General features: G+C 35.3%; 1 protein-coding gene across 2 annotated transcripts in view; it reads left to right on the top strand.

Annotated features, from left to right (window-relative positions):
- Window positions 1-21,032, top strand: part of LOC136039329 (palmitoleoyl-protein carboxylesterase notum1-like) — a 91,513-nt gene that overhangs the window by 35,597 nt on the left and 34,884 nt on the right. For both annotated transcript variants that reach the window (XM_065722963.1, XM_065722955.1), the window contains exons 3-5: window positions 2,020-2,114; window positions 9,933-10,081; window positions 12,903-12,963. In XM_065722963.1, the coding sequence (XP_065579035.1) occupies window positions 2,020-2,114; window positions 9,933-10,081; window positions 12,903-12,963 (305 nt within the window). The remainder of the gene's footprint in view (window positions 1-2,019; window positions 2,115-9,932; window positions 10,082-12,902; window positions 12,964-21,032) is intronic.

The following is a 21,032-nucleotide window of genomic DNA, read 5'->3' as shown; positions in this document are numbered from 1 at the left end:
AGTGCCATAAAAACCAATCCACCACGGTAAAAGAAAATCCCTTTTAGCTTTCAAAGGATAATAGGAATGGAACTGAAGCTGTTTTTTGGATTTATGGGGGGGGGGTGTTGACTACAAAAGCAAGTTGATCAATAATACGAACTTCAAAATATTCAGGAAAAAATTTCTCTGGGTTTTCCGAATAGAATGTGCACATTCATATTGAAATGACATTCCATGAAGCACATCCAAAATATGAATATGATTCAGGAAATATGAGTTTTATGTCCAATTCTCTGCCACACCTCTGTTTTTTAACATCCCTAAGAGGCTATGGGAAAAGTGGTTGCGGCATAATGACTTCAATTAAACACCACACAAACTCAGACAGACCACTAAAAGATTAACTTTCTCCCACTGGCGTTGCGATGGGGAATTGCTGTGAGGGGCTATTCCTGAAAAATGGTAAATAGAAGGGAATCATGTTTATTATTGAATTTCTTATTTAAAAGAAAGCTGTAATGAATGAAAATATGCCTCTACATTATTTCAAATGCATTTTCCTCCGTCATCAAGACATCGACAAAATAAGCCCGAAACTTCCTTAGCGGGGCTATTGAGATCCAAATTTGCGGAAGTGTTTAAACATATTTTGACTAATTTAAATCTTCCACAGGGGCTGGCTATTTAAACTGCCTCACAAAGTAGCAAATTTCTTGTGGCACAGCCTGTCTCTTGTAAAACATCTTTTCAAACAGTTCGTGACAGCGACCAGTATCGATAACAATAGGTGCATCAAAAGAATAAGAATTTTATACCGCTTCCAAACATATAAAATTCAGTAAGTTTAATGTTACTTATCGAATGAAAACACCTCAAAAAACCCAAAAGATCTTAATGAAAATCATATAATTGAATTCAGCATTTTAGAGAGTCTTTCTGGAGGTTTCAAGCACCCATCTGCAAACATTTGGAATTTTATTTTTTGCCAGAAAAAAGATCACATATGCATATTTATTTCTTCCCCCTGGGGCGATCATATTGAACCAGTGGTACTAGAAGATCGAAAAACGCTCATTAAAGCAAAAATCAAAAGTTTTAGTGTCATTTCTAAGTGACTAAAAAGATTGAAGGCCAGCTTTCCTCCCTCCCAGGCCACTTTTTTCTCCATATGTCTGGTTGAAATTCTCAGATAGCTATTTGATTAAGCATATTTGAAAGGTTCAATAATAATGCCTTTGGAGATGACATGATCTCCATAGTCCCTGGCGAAAGGGCTGTAAGTTACGCAATATGCCCATTTTTCACATATAGTATATGTTATTGGGAAACATTTTGATTTTTTTTGGGGGGGGGTTTCCACGACATGGATTTCCTTGGGGAAATTTTCCACGGAGAGAAATTCTTTTTGAGAATTTTCCAGGTAAAACTTCAGCTAAGGAGAGGGGAGTAAGGAGATATCCTTGCATGATTTGAAAAACAGTCAGAATAAACAAAAACAATAATTCTTTCACATGAAAATAAGGAGCACTTTTAAAACTTAAAACGAACAGAAATCAAATTGAGAATTGAGGCCAAAGTTTGAGAAAAATTGAGAAGTCAAACTTTATGCTAAAGTTTGACTTTTTTTCGTAATTCTTTAAGAAACACTTCTCACACACAAAGGTCGTTTAATTTGAATGAGAGGTATTTTTAAAGAACTTTACGACTTTATCTTTTAAGAGTAAGGATTGTGGAAGGGGCAGTTCCCCTCATATGCAGAATGATTTGTGATAGATTTAAGTTTTAATGTTGCTGTTTACTTTCAGATGAAAAAACTTGTTTAAAAAATTAATTGCACATAAAAGAACAGTGTGGAATTTCTTTTAAAAGAGTAAATCATCACTTGAAGAAACCTTCTAATCAGCTAAGACTAGTATTTTTTTTCTGATTTTATGTATTCCTTGGATTTAAAAAAAAAAATGTTTAGATGGATACAATTGAAAGATTTCACCTAAACTTCTGGTGATGGTAATAGCATAACATTTTTCTTAATTTTAGGCTTTATCTAATTGTGATAGTCCAACTCCACCTCCGATGTATAGAATGTTCCTGCTCAATAGAACAATAACATGCAATGATGGAACCTCTGCCGGGTAAGATAGTCCTTGCATCACTTGACTCTGTTTTTAGACATTAATGCATATGCATCAAAACGACCTAACAGAACAAAAGTTTGTGTTGTCATTGAAAAATTATTCAGTATTGCAGCAAAACACATAGGCTCTGAAAACTAAAAGTTTGTCGGCTGTTGTCGCTCTGAAGGTCGAGGCTAATGGGGATAATGGGAACATATTTTAAATCAGCTTCTTATGCTCTTTTCAGTGGTATAATTTAAATTCAGTTATTCCATTTTATGGCATTTTTCTTCTTTTTCATTGAAAAAAGGAGACAAATGCCTTGTCTCCATGTTACAGCTCCACAAGATAATCCTCTTCTGTCATTCTGAATTGCAATAAGACCTGATAAAAAAGAGACATACATCACTTAGTTATGTCTCTTTTTATCTTCGTAAAGGTATAAAATAGGACAATTCGATTCCCCGAGCTTCGTTTACCCATGACACGTACATAACTCATTTTCGACCAAAATGGCATGCGTCGCACTTTTAACTATCACAGCCCACATCTTTAGAGTTCTGTTAAAGTTATACTGTTGATGTGGATAAATTGATGTATCAGCTTTACTATGGGCTTTTTTTTTAGAAATTTGCGTTTAACTTGATTGGAAAGTTGATGCTTAGAAAAAAAGAAATTTATGAAGTGTGCAAATAATGTACGCGTCTGAATTTCACCGAATAAGCAACATTTTTTTTTCACATTATTTTTCCTTCATAAAAAAATTGCAGCTATGCAACATGAATACAGACTCTGCCCATATTTTAGGCATGTGTCGGGGTCTTTCTTCACGCTAATAATTGGTTCCAACAACAAAAAATAATGCACAAACAAAGTGCTGATATTATTTTAACCTTACAGATGAATCTTTTACTTCATCAACAGTCAGTACAACTGCTTTGACGTCAAACTTCATAATTTTAAAGGTCTTCGAATTACGGCAATGTTTCTTATGCATGGTGACTAAATGCCATCTAGATTTGACAATGCTTTAATGCTGGTTGAATTTTTTCGTTTTGAATGGATGTTTGATAAAATCATGGTTGAACAATTCAAATTTGGAGAGAGTGTGTGAGAGAGAGTGAGAGAGGGGCGGGGGGAGGGTAAAATAATTTTTTCATTTAAAATTTCTAGCCAAACCCACGGAGCACTTGTACAGTTTTTTTCGATTAAAGATTTTACTTTGATTATTTCTTTTTAGCTTCAGTTTTGTAGTCATTTCTTAGGTTCAGCAAAAATTTAGAAATAGAATATGGTCCACATCTGAGTTATAATTCCTGCAATCAAACAAAAATCGTCTTTCCCCTTATCTGATGATGATTATTGAAGAAGCCGACATAAGAATTACGAAGTGCAGTTCGAGAAGCATGACATTACGTGAAGTGTAATTGAAACCTTACAAACCCCTCACATTACTAATGATAAATACATTTCGGAACCTTTGATTAAAGTACCGCCATAGAAACCGGTCAAATAATCCCAATTTTTGTGTGTTCAGTCTTCTAGCTTTCCATCAATCAACCCCCTCTAACTTAACACCTCTTCAAAAGGCTCCGCCGTTTCGGCTAATTGAACGATCAGATTGAAATTGGTTCCCGCCTCAGGTTTTGTTTACACAGTGCCTTTGAAAGGGGACCAATTGGTTTATAGATTTCTCTTGGATTTATAGCTTTTGAATAGATCCTAAATATATTAAATAAAAAATCTCAAATAAAAGTACAAAGTAACATTAAAACTTAAAATACTCATGAATTATTCCGTATATGAAGGGGGTCGTCCCTCCTCAACGCTTGACTCTTCTCTAAATTTAGATTTTTTGTCTCATTTCCTTAAAAACGACTGCTCAAACGCAAGAGCCATTGGATTGAAACGACAAATGTTTTTAAAGTACTATTAGATTTAAGGTAAAAAGTGGAAGATTGAGGAGGGAGTGCCCTCTCACATGCGGAATAATTTCTGGTCGTTTTAAGTTTTACTAACTCTCTTAACTTTCATTTGAGAAAACTCATTTTCGCTGTTTAATTTATGTTCGTTTTTCACAGTGTACCAAGGACAACCCTAATGGTAAGGATGACTACTATCCCTCAAATCCAACTCTTTAAATTATTAAATAAAAAAAACTAATTTTTTTAGCTGAAAGTAAGGAGCGACATTAAAACTTAAATCGAACAGAAATTACTCCGTATATAAAATGGTTTGTCCCCTCCGCAATGCCTAGCTCTTTACACTAAAGCTTTTAATTGTTTTAAAAAGCAGAATTGTGGCAAAGAGTCAAGTTTTTAATTGTTTTAAAAAGTAGAATTGTGACAAAGAATCAAACTTTAGCGTAAAGAGCGAGGGATTGCGGAGGGGACAAACCATTTTATATACGGAGTAATTTCTGTTCGTTTTAAGTTTTAATGTCGCTCCTTACTTTCAGCTAAAAAAATCAGTTTTTTTTTATTTAATTTCTGAACGTTTTTGAATTAATGCATGTTTGGTTTTGGCTCTCCGCACATAAATTATTAAAATGAAATTTGTATATTAATTCTTTTTTTGGCTAAATGGCTTTCTCTTAGTTTTGATCAGACGATTTTGAGAAATAAGGGGTGGCGAAGGAGGCCTAGTTGCCCTCCAATTTTTCGGTTGCTTAAAAAGGCAACTAGAACTTTTAATTTTTAACGAACGTTTTTATTAGTAAAAATTATACGTAACTTATAAATTAGCAACTTACGTAACAAACTTTCATACTCTTATATTTTTATTATGTATACAAGGGGGTTTGTATCCTCGTTAATATCTCGCTCTTTACACTAAATCTTAAGTTTTGTCCCAATTCTTTAAGAATGACCCCTGAATCAGAAAGGCCGTAGAATAAATAGTTGAAATTACTAAAAATACTTTAGCATAAAGAGCGAGGTATTTATCTCCTCCTAAATGCCTCGCTCTTTATGCTAAAGTATTTTTAGAACCCCTCATATGCGTTATAATCTCTGTTCGTTTTAAGTTTCAATGCTACTCCTTCCTTTAATTTGAAAAAATGTTTTCATGTTTATTTTTCAGTGTTTTCTTATAGTAATGCTAGCCCCCTCCCCTCAGCCCCACCCCCCAAACAAAATAAAATCCCCCTGAAAACGTCTGTACACTTCCTAATAACCCTTACTATATGTAAACACTGGTCAATGTTTGTAACTTGCAGCCCCTCCCCCAGGGATTGTGGGGGAGTAAATCATCCCCAAATACATAGTTATTATGGTTTTCGACTATGCTGAACAAAATGGCTGCCTCAAAATTTTGATCCATTGAAATTGGGAAAAAAATGAGCGTGGGAGGGGGCCTAGATGCCCTCCAATTTTTTTGGTCACTTAAAAAGGGCACTAGAACTTTTCATTTCCGTCAAAATGAGCCCTCTTGCGAAATTCTAGGACCACTTGGTCGATACGATGACCTCTGGGAAAAAAAAAAAACAAACAAATAAACACGCACCCGTGATTTGTCTTCTGGCAAAAAATACAAAATTCCACATTTTTGTAGATAGGAGCTTGAAACTTCTATAGTAGGGTTCTCTGATACGCTGAATCTGATGGTGTGATTTTCGTTAAGATTATATGACTTTTAGGGGGTGTTTCCCCCTATTTTCTTAAATAAGGCAAGTTTTCTCAGGCTCGTAACTTTTGATGGGTAGGACTAAACTTGATGAAACTTATATATTTAAAATCAGCATTAAGATGCGATTCTTTTGGTGTAGCTATTGATATCAAAATTCAATTTTTTAGGGTTTGGGTTACTATTTAGCCGGGTCGCTCCTTACTACAGTTCGTTACCACGAACTGTTTGAAAATTTAACTTTGGTACAGTTTGACTCTTTGTCACAGTTCTACTTTTCAATTCAATAAAAAACTTTAGCGTAAAGAGCGAAGCGTTGAAGAGGGGATAGCCCCTTTCATATATGGAATAATTTCTATTCGTTTAAGTTTTAAATAAACTTAAAACGTTATAAAGTTATACGTTAAAAAGTTATAAATATATATATAATATATATATATATATATATATATATATATATATATATATATATATATATATATATATATATATATATATATATATATATATATATATTATATATATATATATATAATATATATATATATAGATATATATATATATATATATATATATATATATATATATATATATATATATATATATATATATATATATATATATATATATATATATATATATATATATATATATATATATATATATATATATATATATATATATATATATACTATCTTTATAATTGAACATTAATTGGGTATGTGTTTATGTTCTCGAAAATGGCTCCATATTTTTTTTTCAGGAAAATTGGTATCTTGGGATATTCTCGCATAAAAAGGATCTAGATGGGTCAATAAGTCCGAGAATATTCGTTGAGAGCCTTAATTTTAGTTTTTGCAAATGACCTCATGTACTATGTTAGAACATCGTAGCAGTATATCCTGTCATCATATAAGCATTTTCTTATATGATGTCGATCATAGCGTAAATAAAACTGTTGAGTTTCCAACACATCAATTATTTATACTATCTTTATAATTGAGCAATGATTGTGTATTTTTTCTCAAAAACGGCTCCATATTTTTTCGGGAAAATTAATATCTGGGGATATCTTTGCATTAAAATACGATCTAGAGAGGTCGAAAGTCTGAAAAAACTCGTTAAGAGCCTTAATTTTGGTTTTTGCAAATGACCTCATGTACTATGTTAGTGCATCATAGAAGTATTTCTTATGGTATTACTAGCTGTTGGGGTGGCGCTTCGCGCCACCCCAACACCTAGTTAGAGGGGGCGCTTCGCGCCCCCCCCCAAGCCCCCCCGCGCGCGTAAGTCGTTACGCGCCATTGTAGTTGTGTCCATATGTCCCACCTGTGAATATAGATAGATATATATATATATATGTTTTTAACTACGTAAAACTTGCGAATATACAGCATTCTTTGCTGTCCCATTGTCTGTGCATATAAATAGATTGTCAGGTTTACCGACTCTTGAACATGCAACATATAATGGTCCATGGGAAAACAATCCGTATTCAGATCTATACCTCATGATTCTAATGATTGCCCTTGAGCTTTGTTGATGGTGATTGCTAATCGACCATTCCCTGTGTCGCCATCGTCATTTATATATCCCCCTGTGCCCCCCGGCGTCCCCTTTGTAGTTTTGTCCCTGTGTCCCGGTCGTCATTTATATTCCCTGTGTCCCGGTCGTCATTTTTGTCCCGGTGTCCCAGTCTGTGATTTCTCTTTGAGTGTCCCGGGCGTCATTTATATTCCTTGTGTCCCGGTGTCCCGGTCGTCATTTATATCTCCCTGTGCCCCCCGGCGTCCCCGTTGGAGTTGTGTCCCTGTGTCCCGGTCGTCATTTATATTCCCTGTGTCCCGGTCGTCATTTTTATCCCGGTGTCCCGGTCTGTATATACATTCGTTTTTTAGTTTTGTTTTTCTCATTTATTTTTCATTTTTTTTCCTTTTTTATTTTTTTTTTAGTTTTTTTAGTTTTTTAGCTTTTTTAGTTTTTTTATTAGTTTTTAGTTTTTTTTCTTTTTAGTTGTTTTGTAGTTTTTACCTTTTTTTAGTTTTTTTAGTTTTTTTTTACTTATGTCCTGGTCGTCATTTATACTCCCTGTGTCCCGGTCGTCATTTGTGTCCCGGTGCTTTGTTGATGGTGATTGCTAATCGAACATTCCTTTTGTCCCGGTCGCTTTCTCTTTGAGTGTCGTCATTTATATTCCCTATGTGCCGGTGTCCCGTTCGTCATTTGTGTCCCGATGTCCCGGTCTGTAATTTCGTCAGTTGAAAACATGACGTCAGTCGACACAGAAACATGACGTCACCTGATCCACAGACAGACTGACAGACAACTTATTTTTATATATATAGATAGATAGATAGATAAAAGCATTTTCTTATATGATGTCATGCATAGCATAAATAAGATTGTTGAATTTCCAACGCATAATTGTGCATTTTTTCTCGAAAACGGCTCCATATTTTTTTCGGAAGAATTGATATCTTGGGATATTCTCGCATAAAAAGACGATCTAGATAGATAAGAAGTATGAGAAAATTCGTTATCAGCTCTAATTTTGGTTCTTTGGATATTCTCGCATACGGTCTAGATAGGTCAGAAGTCTGAGAAAATTCGTTAAGAGCCTAAATTTTGTTTTTTACAAATGATGTCATGCACTATGTTAAACATCATATAAGCATTTCTTATGACATCGTATAGGCATTTTCTTATATAATGCCATGCGTAGCACAAATTGTTGAGTTTCCAACACATAAATTATCTATATAAAATAATTTCTGCTGGAAGGTCCAAAAAACGATAATTTGCAGTTACTATAAATACTGATTTTTTGGAACCAACAGCTGAAGTATCAAACGTGAGAAGATGGAAAAATTAACAACCTGGACCATCAGTTGCGGCAACAGTAATACAGGCAGCTAAAGCAAAATCCATTGCTAAGTTGTCTGAAATAATCAAAGCCAAAAACTTGTCAAAAATGAAAATGAAGAGCAAAGATACGGGCGTTTAGAATATTTGCGAAAACAACAATTAGAGAGTGTCAAAAGCGAAATAAAGAGCAAAGAAACACGCTGTTAGAAGACATGCGGCACTGTGCAAGTGAGTGAGCTAAAAATGAAAATGAAGAGCCAAGACGCAAACTGTTAGAAGAAAAGCGGCGGCATGTCAAAAATGAAAATGAGAGGAGACACATGTGGTTAGAAGACACGTGACACCGAGCATGTGAGCGAGTCAAAACTGAAAATGAAGAGCAGACACGCGCGATTAGAAGATATGTGACACCGAGCATGTGTGCAAGTAACAAATGAAAATGAAAGCAAAGACACACGCGGTTAGGGGACATGCGACACCAAACATGTGAGCAAGTCAATGAAAATCGACTTGGACAGCGAGAATCAAAACGTGTCAAAATTGAAAATCAATGTGATGAAGATTGAGTTTGGGATTTTGACTTAGATAAGATCCTCAATGCCTGCCATACCTTTGTTAAAAAACAAAGGTTCAGCGATATGTATTTCATAATGACGAAAGACAAGCCAATGTAAAAGGAACAAAACAAATTGAAAGTGGTATTGATCATTATTAGGTTTTGGATTTTGACATGGATAAGGTCATCAATGCCTACCATACCTTTGAAAATCAAAAACCTGGAGTACATAAACTCTTGGAAGAAAAAGAAGTTTCTGTGCCACCACATGAACTATTAAAAGCAGAAAAGGTTCGGCGATATGTCTTTAATAATGACAAAAGACAAGCTGAAGCAAAAGAAGAAGTTTTGTCCCACCACCAGAACAGTTAAAAGAAACAAAGGTTCGATAATATGTCTTTCATAATGACAAAAGACTAGCCGAGGCAAAAGTCAAAGGTCAAATAAAAAAAATGTAATTTTACAAAGGTAGTACTTCTAATTCAAGGTCCATTTGAACCTCATGACATCAAAAAAAGGCTCATAATGTCTGCGTCTAGAAAACAAGCAACAACAAAAATCCAAATATAAAAGGCTGCCACATGCCAACTTTCAAATTTTGCAGATACTGCCGTTATGTCTCTCCTGCATGTTGAATTTAATTGTAAAGTTTCCATCAAGATGGCATCCTTTTCGAGAGTTTGATTCCTGTTCCTAAAGTTGTGCAAATGTTCATTTGCTAAGAGCTTTTAATGAGTGCGACTATGCCCGCGACTTAAATAAAAGACATAACCATTTTGTTCTTTTTCTAGGTTTTATATTCGAAAGTCTTATGGAAGCAGGAAATGGATAATTTTTTTAGAAGGTGGCTGGTTTTGCTACGATAAGAGAAGCTGCGACATGAGATGGAACAGCGCACGCATGCTCATGTCATCTGTAAGATGGCCTGAAGCAAGATACGGTAAGATTCAAATTGAAAAAAGAAAACAGAATAAAGAAATAAAATCAAAAATCAGGCAAATTTCAGACTTTTGTAATTTTGGTGATCTTTCTTTAGCGGATTAGTACTTTGTAAAAGATGCAAATACTATCCTCATTCAACTCCAAATACCACACGAACGTTTTATAGTTTATTTATTGCTATTGAAGAGTATAGTATACATGCGCTCGTATATTGTCAATTGTTGCTATCACACGTTAGGTCTCTTTATCCTGAGCTTTTCTTTTTTTAATCAGATATACTTTTACGAAACAACGTTTCTGTACTTTTAATCTACTCCCATACATATAAGATTCTATGTAGAAGAAAAATATCATACAACAAATAAAATCACATTCAGTGAATCGCTGGGCCTCGTCGGACAGGTGAAAAATAGAATTTTGTGTCGTGTGTAATATACGAGAGGTATTCTTTAAGTAAGGTCCGTTTGAGCATAAGTACACAACAAAAGATCATTTCAAAAAAGCAGATTTATTTTTAGAAAGTACATAATTTATTCTATTTAACAGGATAGTTGCCAAGTTTGTTTGTAGCACTTGTCACACCTCTCAACTAATTTTAAAGTAACTTCTGTATAAAAGCTTGCCGCCTGTTCCGCAAAACAGGAATTCACTTCCATTTTTACGTCATCATCATCATTGTAACGGTTACCACTGGAGTGTTGCTTGAGGAGGAGAAATGGATGGTTATCACTTGGCGCAAGATCAGGACTGTATGGTGGATGGTCTATGACTTCCTAGCCATAACTGTGCAACAAATTGCAGGTCTGACAAGCACTGAGAGGTTTTGCATTGTCATGAAGAAGGACAATCCCCTGTGTCAGCATGCCAATTTTTTTTTTTTTTTTTTTTTTAACCACTCTGTGGAGCTTTCTGAGGGTTAGGTAGTAGGTTTCTGCATTAATAGTAATTCCTCGTTATATGACGTCGACACAAAAGCACCATGCTTATTCCAAAACAACGACGCCATGATTTTGTTCGGGGAGAGAGTTTGTTCGGCTTTCAAATTTTCAGAGGAGTGTGTGTGTTTTCATTCCATGTTTTGGTGTCCCGATTGTGCGTCATATTGGAATCCCGTGTCCTGTCTCCAGTTCAACCGGTTGCCACCTCAGTGGCAACCGTTACAATGGCGACGACGACGTAAAAACGGAAGTAAATTCTTGGTTATCCGAATAGGCGGCAAGTTTTTACAGAGATTCCTTCAAAATTAGTTGAGAGGTAAGATCAATGTTTGAAAAAACTTGGTAACTATGCTGAAAAATAGAGTAAACTATTTACCTCCTGAAAATAAATTAACTTTTTTCGAATAGTCTTCCGTTGTGTACTTATGTTCAACCGGACCTTACTTAAAAACGCGCCTCCTATATTTCTAACGAATTGAGTGTCCTAGCGCAGACAGGACTTGAAGTAGGACAAAGAAATTAACCTGATAGCTCCATTAGGGTTAGTTAATAGCTAAAGTAGCCTGTCAGCTTTTTATTTGTCACCCAGTAGATTTTTTGACTAGACGAGAATTATGATAGTTCCAAAAGCGAACGATTATTCTTATTTCACCTGCTAGCCAAATGGTCATGTAACGGAGCTCAGCACCACTGGTTTGAACTTTGGACCTTTTTTTTCCCCCCACTTCACATATTCATTTGAATATAAGTAACAGCTACTCAAACAATAAACCACACCAGAGCCAAGGCCCCTTACTCCAATAATCGTCTTGTAAATCCCATAGGGAAGTTTAATTATTCCAACTGAGGAAGTTTATAGAGTCGTATTAGATGTAAAAAAAGAATGTAAAAATAATTGATCTATTAACAAACAAATTTGAAGTAGCCTTCCTAAAAGTATATGTATTACCATTGTAGTGTTCAGAATTCCATGAGTTATCTATTTCTTCTTGTCTATTTTACTTGGGTCTTTGAACACATATGTCGAATCAACTAGTTAGTCAATCATTTTATGGATGTTTTATAGTTTACAGAATTAAACTACGAAATAAGAAAAGATTTTTTTCCATGTTATACAAATAATCAATTAATAGAAAAATAAATTCGCCTACCTCACATTTCTAAATTAGGAAATATTTTTTAGATCCTTTTTGTCTCATTCTATGATGTCTACTTTGATTTAAAATGGTAAAGATTCAGTATGTAATTACTTGTCTATTTTCATTTTGTTTAAGTTACTTTTTCGTTATGGGATCCAAGGGGTATACGTAAGACGGGTTGAAAGCCACTGGCATAGGATATCAAATCAGAAAACTACAGTGCAAAAGGCAACCGCAGCATATAATTATGTATTCCTTCAGAAAAGTTCTATTGAAAAATACCAAGATAACTTCCTACCAATTAAGATCATATAAAAGTTATACAGAATATAATCATAATGTGTTTTTACTTTGGGGGAGGGGGTAGTACAAGACTACATAAAAACCTTGCTTAAACCGGTTTGCACTGTTTTTTTTATATAAACTTTTCAGTTTGGTCAATTATTGGCGCCCTTGTTACATTCCCCCTCCCAGATTTTGTGTTTTATCCACCTTTATTCCAGTTCCCTCCTTTTCCTCCTTGCTTTGTCTTTCAATACTGACTTCTTATTAGGACCATATCCGAATTTCCATGGTTTCCAGAGGGCCCTGGATCTGAAACAAAATGACATTTAAGGTGGTTTACTTTTGGAAAGTCTCGCTTGAGATAGTAGAGATCCTATAAGAAAATTATAACCTCTCAGGTGTGAATTACCAAGATCTTATAGCGTTATTACTCGTGACATTTTTTCTGTTTTTGTAGTTGGTGGAATAATGTCACCTGATCCAGAAGAAAATCCATATTGGTGGAATGCAAATCATGTGTAAGTTTTTGCTTTTTATTTAGACTTCGGCAATACATCAACAGCACACTTTTCCAAATTGACCCGCTCCGTAGGAGTCCCCCCCCCCCAAATGAAAAATATATACAATAACTTTGACAATAAAAATACAACAAACAATCACATATTTGAAAAAATAAACTTTTCTTTTTTTCACTTATTTATGTAATTAAGCCTAAATAATTTTAAATACGACATTCGTGTGTGGATCAGATATTTATGGCAAGGTACTTTTGGTCCCTGCTCACCAAACTTCATATTTTATGGTTTTCCCAAAAATTTCTTAATTTGCAAATAATACACACATTCATTATCAAACAGTTCGTGGTAACGAACTGTAGTAAGGAGCGACCCGGATCAATAGAAACCAAAACTCTAAAAAATAGAATTTTGATACCAATAGCTACATCAAAAGAATCGCATTTTAATGCTGATTTTAAATATATAAATTTCATCAAGTTTTCATCAAATTTCATAATATATAAGTTTCATCAAGTTTAGACTTACGCACCAAAAGTTACGAGCCTGAGAAAATTTGTGTTATTTTAGAAAATAGGGGAAAACACCCCCTAAAAGTCATAGAATGTTAACGAAAATTACACCATCAGATTCAGCGTATCAGAGAACCCTACTGTAGAAGTTTCAAGCTCCTATCTACAAAAATGGGGAATTTTGTATTTTTTGCCAGAAGGCAGATCACGGATGCGTGTTTATTTGTTTTTTTTTTTTTTCTTCTTTTTCCCAGGGGTGATCGTATCGACCCAGTTGTCCTAAAATGTTGTGAGATTGCTCATTCTAACAGAAATGAAAAGTTCTAGTGCCCTTTTTAAGTGACCAAAAAAATTGGGGGGCACCTAGGCCCCTCCCACGCTAATTATTTTCCCAAAGTCAACGGATCAAAATTCTGAGATAGCCATTTTATTCAGCGTAGTCGAAAAACCTTATAACTATGTCTTTGGGGACGACTTACTCCTCCACAGTCCCCGTGGGAGGGGCTACAAGATACAAACTTTGACCAGTGCTTACATATAGTAATGGTTATTGGGAAGTGTACAGGTGTTTTCAGGAGGAGTTTTTGGTTGGGGGAGGGGTTGAAAAGATGGGGATATGCTGGGGGAACTTTCCATCGAGGAATTTGTCATGGGGGAAGAAAATTTCCATGGAGGGAGCGCAGGATTTACTAGCATTACTAAAAAAAACAATGAAAAACTAAATATGAAAAATTTTTTTCAGCTGGAAGTAAGGAGCAGCATTAAAACTTAAAACGAACAGAAATTATTACCCATATGAGGGGCTCACCTCCTCCTAATACCTCGCTCTTTACGCTAAAGTATTTTTAGTAATTCAACTATTTATTCTACGGCTTTTGTGATTCAGGGGTCATTCTTAATGAATTGGGCCAAAATTTAAGATTTAGTGTAAAGAGAGAGATACTGATGAGGGGGCGGACCCTCTCATATGTGTAATAAAAACATGAGAATAAAAAATTCTTTACGTAAGCTAGTTTATAAGTTACGTATATCTTTTACCAATAAAAATATTCGTAAAAAATTAAAAGTTCTAGTTGCCTTTTTTATTAACAAAAAAATTAGAGGGCAACTAGGCTTCCTCCCCCGCTCTTTTTTTTCTCAAAATCATTCGATCAAAATTATGAAAAAGCCATTTAGCCAAAAAAAAAAATAAATATGCAAATTTCGTTTTAATTATTTCTCTGCGGAGAGCCAAAATCAAAACATGCATTGATTCAAAAACGTTCAGAAATTAAATAAAAAAACAAGTTTTTTCAACTGAAAGTAAGGAGTGACATTAAAACTTAAAACGAACAGAAATTACTTCGTGTATGAAAGGGGCTGCTTCCTCATCAACGCTCCGTTCTTTACGCTAAAGTTTTTTACTGTTTTAAAAAGAAGAGTTGAGAGAAAGAGTCAAACTTTAGCGTAAAGAGCGGGGCGTTGATGAGGAAGCAGCCCCTTTCATATACGAAGTAATTTCTGTTCGTTTTAAGTTTTAATGTCGCTCCTTACTTTCATTTGAAAAAAGTTGTTTTTTTATTTAATATTTTTTAGGACTGTCTGTGTCAAGTTATTGTCTGTGTATCGCTTTGGTGGGAACTAGTCTAAATTGCTTCTAAATATCATTTGTTCTTTTTGGGGAGTTAAACAAAGAAAAAAGTTTTTTCGACTAAAAGTAAGGAGCAACATTAACAACTAAAACATATATAAATTATTCCTTATATGAGGGGGTCGCCCCCTCCTCGATACCTCGCTCTTCAAGTTAAGGTTTCTTTTAATACTTTTAAAATAGCCTTTATTCCTTCTAATCAACCGGAGCTTGTATTTTAGGAGCTGTTCTTAAGGAGTTGAGACAAAAAGTGAAATTTTAGCGTAAAGGGCAAGGTGTTTAAGAGGGGACAACCCCGTCGTATATGTAATAATTTCTGTTTAATTTTCTCGTTTAAGTTTTGATGTTACTTTTTACTTTCGGTTGAAAAGACTTGATTTTTTTTTATTTCATTTCTGATCGTTTTTAAATAAGATCGGGAAATCCTGCTTCCCCTCCATGGAAAGATCCTCTAGATAATTCAGTTCCTATGAAAATTTACCCAGGACAAAAACCATTAATATCTCCATATTTAAAATTGAGTCGGCGAAGAGAAATGAAGAAAAATAAAATAATTTTGTGTAGGCATTCTGCAAATACCCCTAGTGAAAAATTTCTCAAAAAATTCATCACACGGAAAGTTCCTTCCCCATGGAAAATTCTCACCATGGAAAACCCCCTAGTAAAAAATTCATCATCTCCCTCACCCCAAAAACGTATGCATACCTCTCGATAACAAATATTATTATAAATAATGGAAAACATCATAACTTAAAGATCTTTCCCCAGGGACGATGGGGCGGGTAATTTTATTTCCAAGGCATTGTTATTGGACCTTTAAACTATACTGAACAATGTGGCTATCTTAAAATTTTGATCGAAAAACTTTAGTGAAAAAAGAGGGCGTGGGAACGGGGGGGGGGGGGGGTAGCTGCCATTCAATCTTATTGGTCAACTAAAAATGTCAATAAAACTCTTTTTTCAAGTGAACCCTTTTCCGATATTCTTGGACCCTTGGTTCGATACGACCAACCCTGGGAAAAACAAAAAACTAACAAATTAACACACACCCGTAATCTTTTTTTTGGCACAAAATATAAAATTCCACATCTCCGAAGATAGTGTTACAATAGTGTTCTCTGATACGCTAAATCTGATGGCGCGATTTTAATTAAAATCCGTGGACAATTAGGTGATATTGCTCCCTTGTTCGAAAATACGGGAATTTTTTCAGAAATATAGCCTTTGACGGGTAAAACTAAACTTGATAAATCTTATATATTTGGAATCAGCATAATAAGCATATTCTTTTGATATATCCATTGATATTAAAATCTCCGTTTTTCGGAGTTTTGATTGCTATTGAGCCATGTTCGGTGCAACGAATTGTTTAATCATCGCTTACTAGCTGTTGGGGTGGCGCTTCGCGCCACCCCAACACCTAGTTGGTGGGGCGCTTCGCGCCCCCCCAAGCCCCCCCGCGCGCGTAAGTCGTTACGCGCCATATTAGTTACGCGCCATTGTAGTTGTGTCCCTGTGTCCCACCTGTGAATAGAGATAGATATAACTATATGTTTTTAACTACGTAAAACATGCGAATATACAACATTCTTCGCTGTCCCATTGTCTGTGCATATAAATAGATTGTCAGGTTTACTGACTCTTGAACATGCAACATATAATTGTCCATGGGAAAAACAATCCGTATTCAGATCTATACCTCATTATTCTAATGATGTGTCCCTGTGTCCCGATCGTCATTTATATTCCCTGTGTCCCGGTCGTCATTTGTGTCCCGGTGTCCCAGTTTGTAATTTCTCTTTGAGTGTCCCGGTCGTCATTTATATTCCCTGTGTCCCGGTGTCCCGGTCGTCATTTGTGTCCCGGTGTCCCGGTCTGTAATTTCTATTCGAACAATCCCTGTGTCCCGGTCGTCATTTATATATCCCGCCTGTGCCCCCGGCGTCCCCGTTGTAGTTGTGTCCCTGTGTCCCGGTCGTCATTTATATTCCTAATTTCATGACGTCAGCCGATACAGAAACATGACGTCACCTGATCCACAGATCCACAGACAGACAACTTATTTTTATATATATAGATTTTAAGAGTATCTTCTTATTAATATAAACGGTTTGACACTAAAATCTTAAAGAAACAATGGAGAGATTAAATTGTGATTTTGTCTGTGAAGAGATAAACCGAATATTTTTTTTACTGAACATATTTTTATTTAAACATAAAATTATGGAATATTTGGTGAAGTAAAAAAGAAGAATATTTGGATAAGTGTGTGCTCCAAATAAGTAGTTTCAGTTTAGGCGTTTGTAACGATAGACAAATTGTTGCTGAAAACTTCAATTCTTGTACTGGTAGTTTTTTCTAGATGTCACCATATAATTTTTCCTCTATTTTAAAATTGATAATTAACGGACCAGTGTATGACGAGAAAAATTACCTAGCAAGTTAATTCTATTTTAACAAGAATTTGAATTTTCAAACAGTTCGTGGTAACTGTAGTAAGGAGCGACACGGCTCAATAGTAACCGAAACTCTAAAAAACAAAATTTTAATACAAATAGTTACATCAAAGAATCGCATTTCAATGCTGATTTTAAATATATAAGTTTCATTAAGTTTAGTCTTACCCATCAAAAGTTACGAGCCTGAGAAAATCTGCCTTATTTTAGAGAATAGAAGGGAACACACCCTAAAAGTCGTAGAATCTTAACACCAATAGATTCAGCGTATCAGAGAACCTTACTCCGGAAGTTTCAAGCTCCTGTATAAATAAATGTGGAATTTTGTATTTTTTCCAGAAGAGAGATCACGGATGCGTGTTTATTTGTTTGTTTTTTATTACCAAGGAGTGATCGTATCGACCCAGTGGTCCTAAAATGTCACAAGAGGGTTCATTCTAATGGAAATTAAAAGTTCTATTGCCCTTTTTAAGTGGCCGAAAAAATAGGAGGGCACCTAGGCCTTCTCCCATGCACATTTTCCCCCCATTGTCACCGGATCAGAATTTTGAGATAGCCATTCAGTTCAGGTTAGTCGAAAACCTAATAACTATGTATTTGGGGACGGCTTAATCCCCCATAGTCCCCGGGGGAGGGGCTGCAAGTTACAAACTTTGACAATTGTTTACATATAGTAATGGTTATTATGAAGTGTACAGATGTTTTCAGGGGGACTTTTTCGCGTTGGGGAGGGTTGGGGAGAGGGGGCTACGTGGAAGGTTCTTTCCATGGAGGGATTTATCATGAGCGAAGAAAATTTCCATGAAGAATTCCAAGGATTTTCTAGCATTATTTAAAAAAAAAGAGAAAATAAATTATTTTTTCAACTGGAAGATAAGGGAAAGGGAGTTTAGTTTCCTTCACAATACCTTGCTCTTTACCCTAAAGTATTTTTAGTAATTTCAACTGTTTATTCTATGGCCTTTGTGATTCAGGGTTCATTCTTAAAGATTTTAGATAAAATTCAAGCTTTAGTGTAGAGAGCGAGGGATTGACGAGTGGGCGACCCCCTCATATCTATCTATATATATATAAATAAGTTGTTTGTCTGTGGGTCTGTCGAGTGACGTCATGTCATCATGTCGTCATGAAGTTAGTTGTCGTCATGTTTGTTATGACGATGACGTCATTAAAAGTATTTAAGAAAATCGTTCAAAGACAAATTTTTAATTGTAAGAAGATCGTGGACGGAAAAATGTTTAATTGTAAAATGACTGAAGAACCTACAATGGTAACAGCCGAGGAAGCTGCTCAAAGAGTCTATGCCAAAAAACTTGCGGCTGATAGAGAAAGTAAGAAAAGAAAGCGTGCCGAGGAATCACAAAAACAGCAAGAAAACAGGCTTGCGGCTAAAGAACGCAAAACCGCGCAGTTAGATGAAAATCCACCTGGACAGCGAGAGTCAAAACATATCAAAACTGAAAATGATAGCGATGATGATTGGGTTTGGGATTTTGACTTGGATAAGGTCATCAATGCCTACCAGATTTTAGTTAAAAAAACAAAGGTTCGGCTATATGTATTTCAGAGTGACGCTGAAAAATAAAGAAGAAAAAGAAAACTGAAAAAAGAAAAAAGGTAAAAAACTAAAAAAAGCTAAAAAGAAAAAACACTCAAAGAGAAATTACAGACCGGGACACAAATGACGACCGGGACAGAGGGAATATAAATGACGACCGGGACACTCAAAGAGAAATTACAGACTGGGGTACTGGGACACAAATGACGACCGGGACACAGGGAATATAAATGACGACCAGGACACAGGTATTTATGAATATCGTCCAAAGACAAATTTTTAATTGTAAGAAGATCGTTGAAAGAGAAATTTCTAATTGTAAAATGGCTGAAGAACCTACAATGGTAACACCCGAGGAAGCTGCTCAAAACGAATGTATTCAAGCCGAAGTAGCTGAGTTGGTAAAGCGTTATGTTTCAGGTTCTAGGTCCGAGAGGCTCCAGGTTTGAACCTTGGCTTTAGCATTAATACAAAAGAAGAAAAAAAACTAAAAAAGGTAAAAACTACAAAAAAAAACTAAAAAGAAAATACTAAAAAACTAAAAAAGCTAAAAAACTAAAAAAAAGGTAAAAACTACAAAAAAAACTAAAAAGAAAAATACTAAAACTAATAAAAAAACTAAAAACTGAAAAAGAAAAAAAAACTAAAAAAAGGAAAAAAACTGAAAAATAAAGGAGAAAAAGAAAACTAAAAGCCGGGACACAGGGAATATAAATGACGACCGGGACACTCAAAGAGAAATTACAGACTGGGACACTGGGACACAAATAACGACCGGGAGATATAAATGGCGACCGGGACACTCAAAGATAAATTACAGACCGGGACACCGGGACACAAATGACGACCGGGACACAGGGAATATAAATGACGAATGGGACGCTCAAAGAGAAATTACAGACTGGGACACTGGGACACAAATGACGACCGGGATACTGGGAATATAAATGACGACCGGGACACAGGGAATGTTCGATTAGCAATCACCATCAACAAAGCTCAAGGGCAATCATTAGAATAATGAGGTATAGATCTGAATACGGATTGTTTTTCCCATGGACAATTTTATGTTGCATGTTCAAGAGTCGGTAAACCTGACAATCTATTTATATGCACAGCCAATGGGACATCGAAGAATGTTGTATATTCGCAAGTTTTACGTAGTTAAAAACATATATATATCTATAACGAAAAGAGAAATATTTTCTCTTTTATCTATATTCACAGGTGGGACACAGGGACACAACTACAATGGCGCGTAACTAATATGGCGCGTAACGACTTACGCGCACGGGGGGGCTTGGGGGGGCGCGAAGCGCCCCCACCAACTAGGTGTTGGGGTGGCGCGAAGTACCACCCCAACAGCTAGTATATATATATAAAAATAAGTTGTTTGTTTGTGTGTCTGTCTGTCTGTCCGCATATGACGTCTGAATTATTTTATCATATACCAATTCAAAAACGAATGTATTCAAACCGAAGTAGCTGAGTTGGTAAAGCGTTATGTTCCAGGTTCTAGGTCCGAGAGGTTCCAGGTTCGAACCTTGGCTTTAGCATTAATACAAAAGAAGAAAAAAACTAAAAAGGTAAAAACTACAAAAAAACTAAAAAGACAATACTAAAAAAACTAAAAAAGGTAAAAAACAAAAAAAAAACTAAAAAAAGGTAAAAAACTAAAAACTAAAAAAGAAAAAAAAAACTAAAAAAGGTAAAAACTACAAAAAAAAAAAACTAATAAAAAAACTAAGAAAACTAAAAAAAAATAAAAACTGAAAAAGAAAAAAAAACTAAAAAAAGGAAAAAACTGAAAAATAAAGGAGAAAAAGAAAACTAAAAACCGGGACACAGGGAATATAAATGACGACCGGGACACTCAAAGAAAGAGAGTTGTTGGGGTGGCGCTTTGCGCCACCTCA

Source organism: Artemia franciscana, chromosome 2 (genome assembly GCF_032884065.1).
Source record: "Artemia franciscana chromosome 2, ASM3288406v1, whole genome shotgun sequence".
Classification (NCBI taxonomy): Eukaryota; Metazoa; Arthropoda; class Branchiopoda; order Anostraca; family Artemiidae; genus Artemia; species Artemia franciscana.
This window is presented reverse-complemented; position numbering and strand designations above follow the sequence as displayed.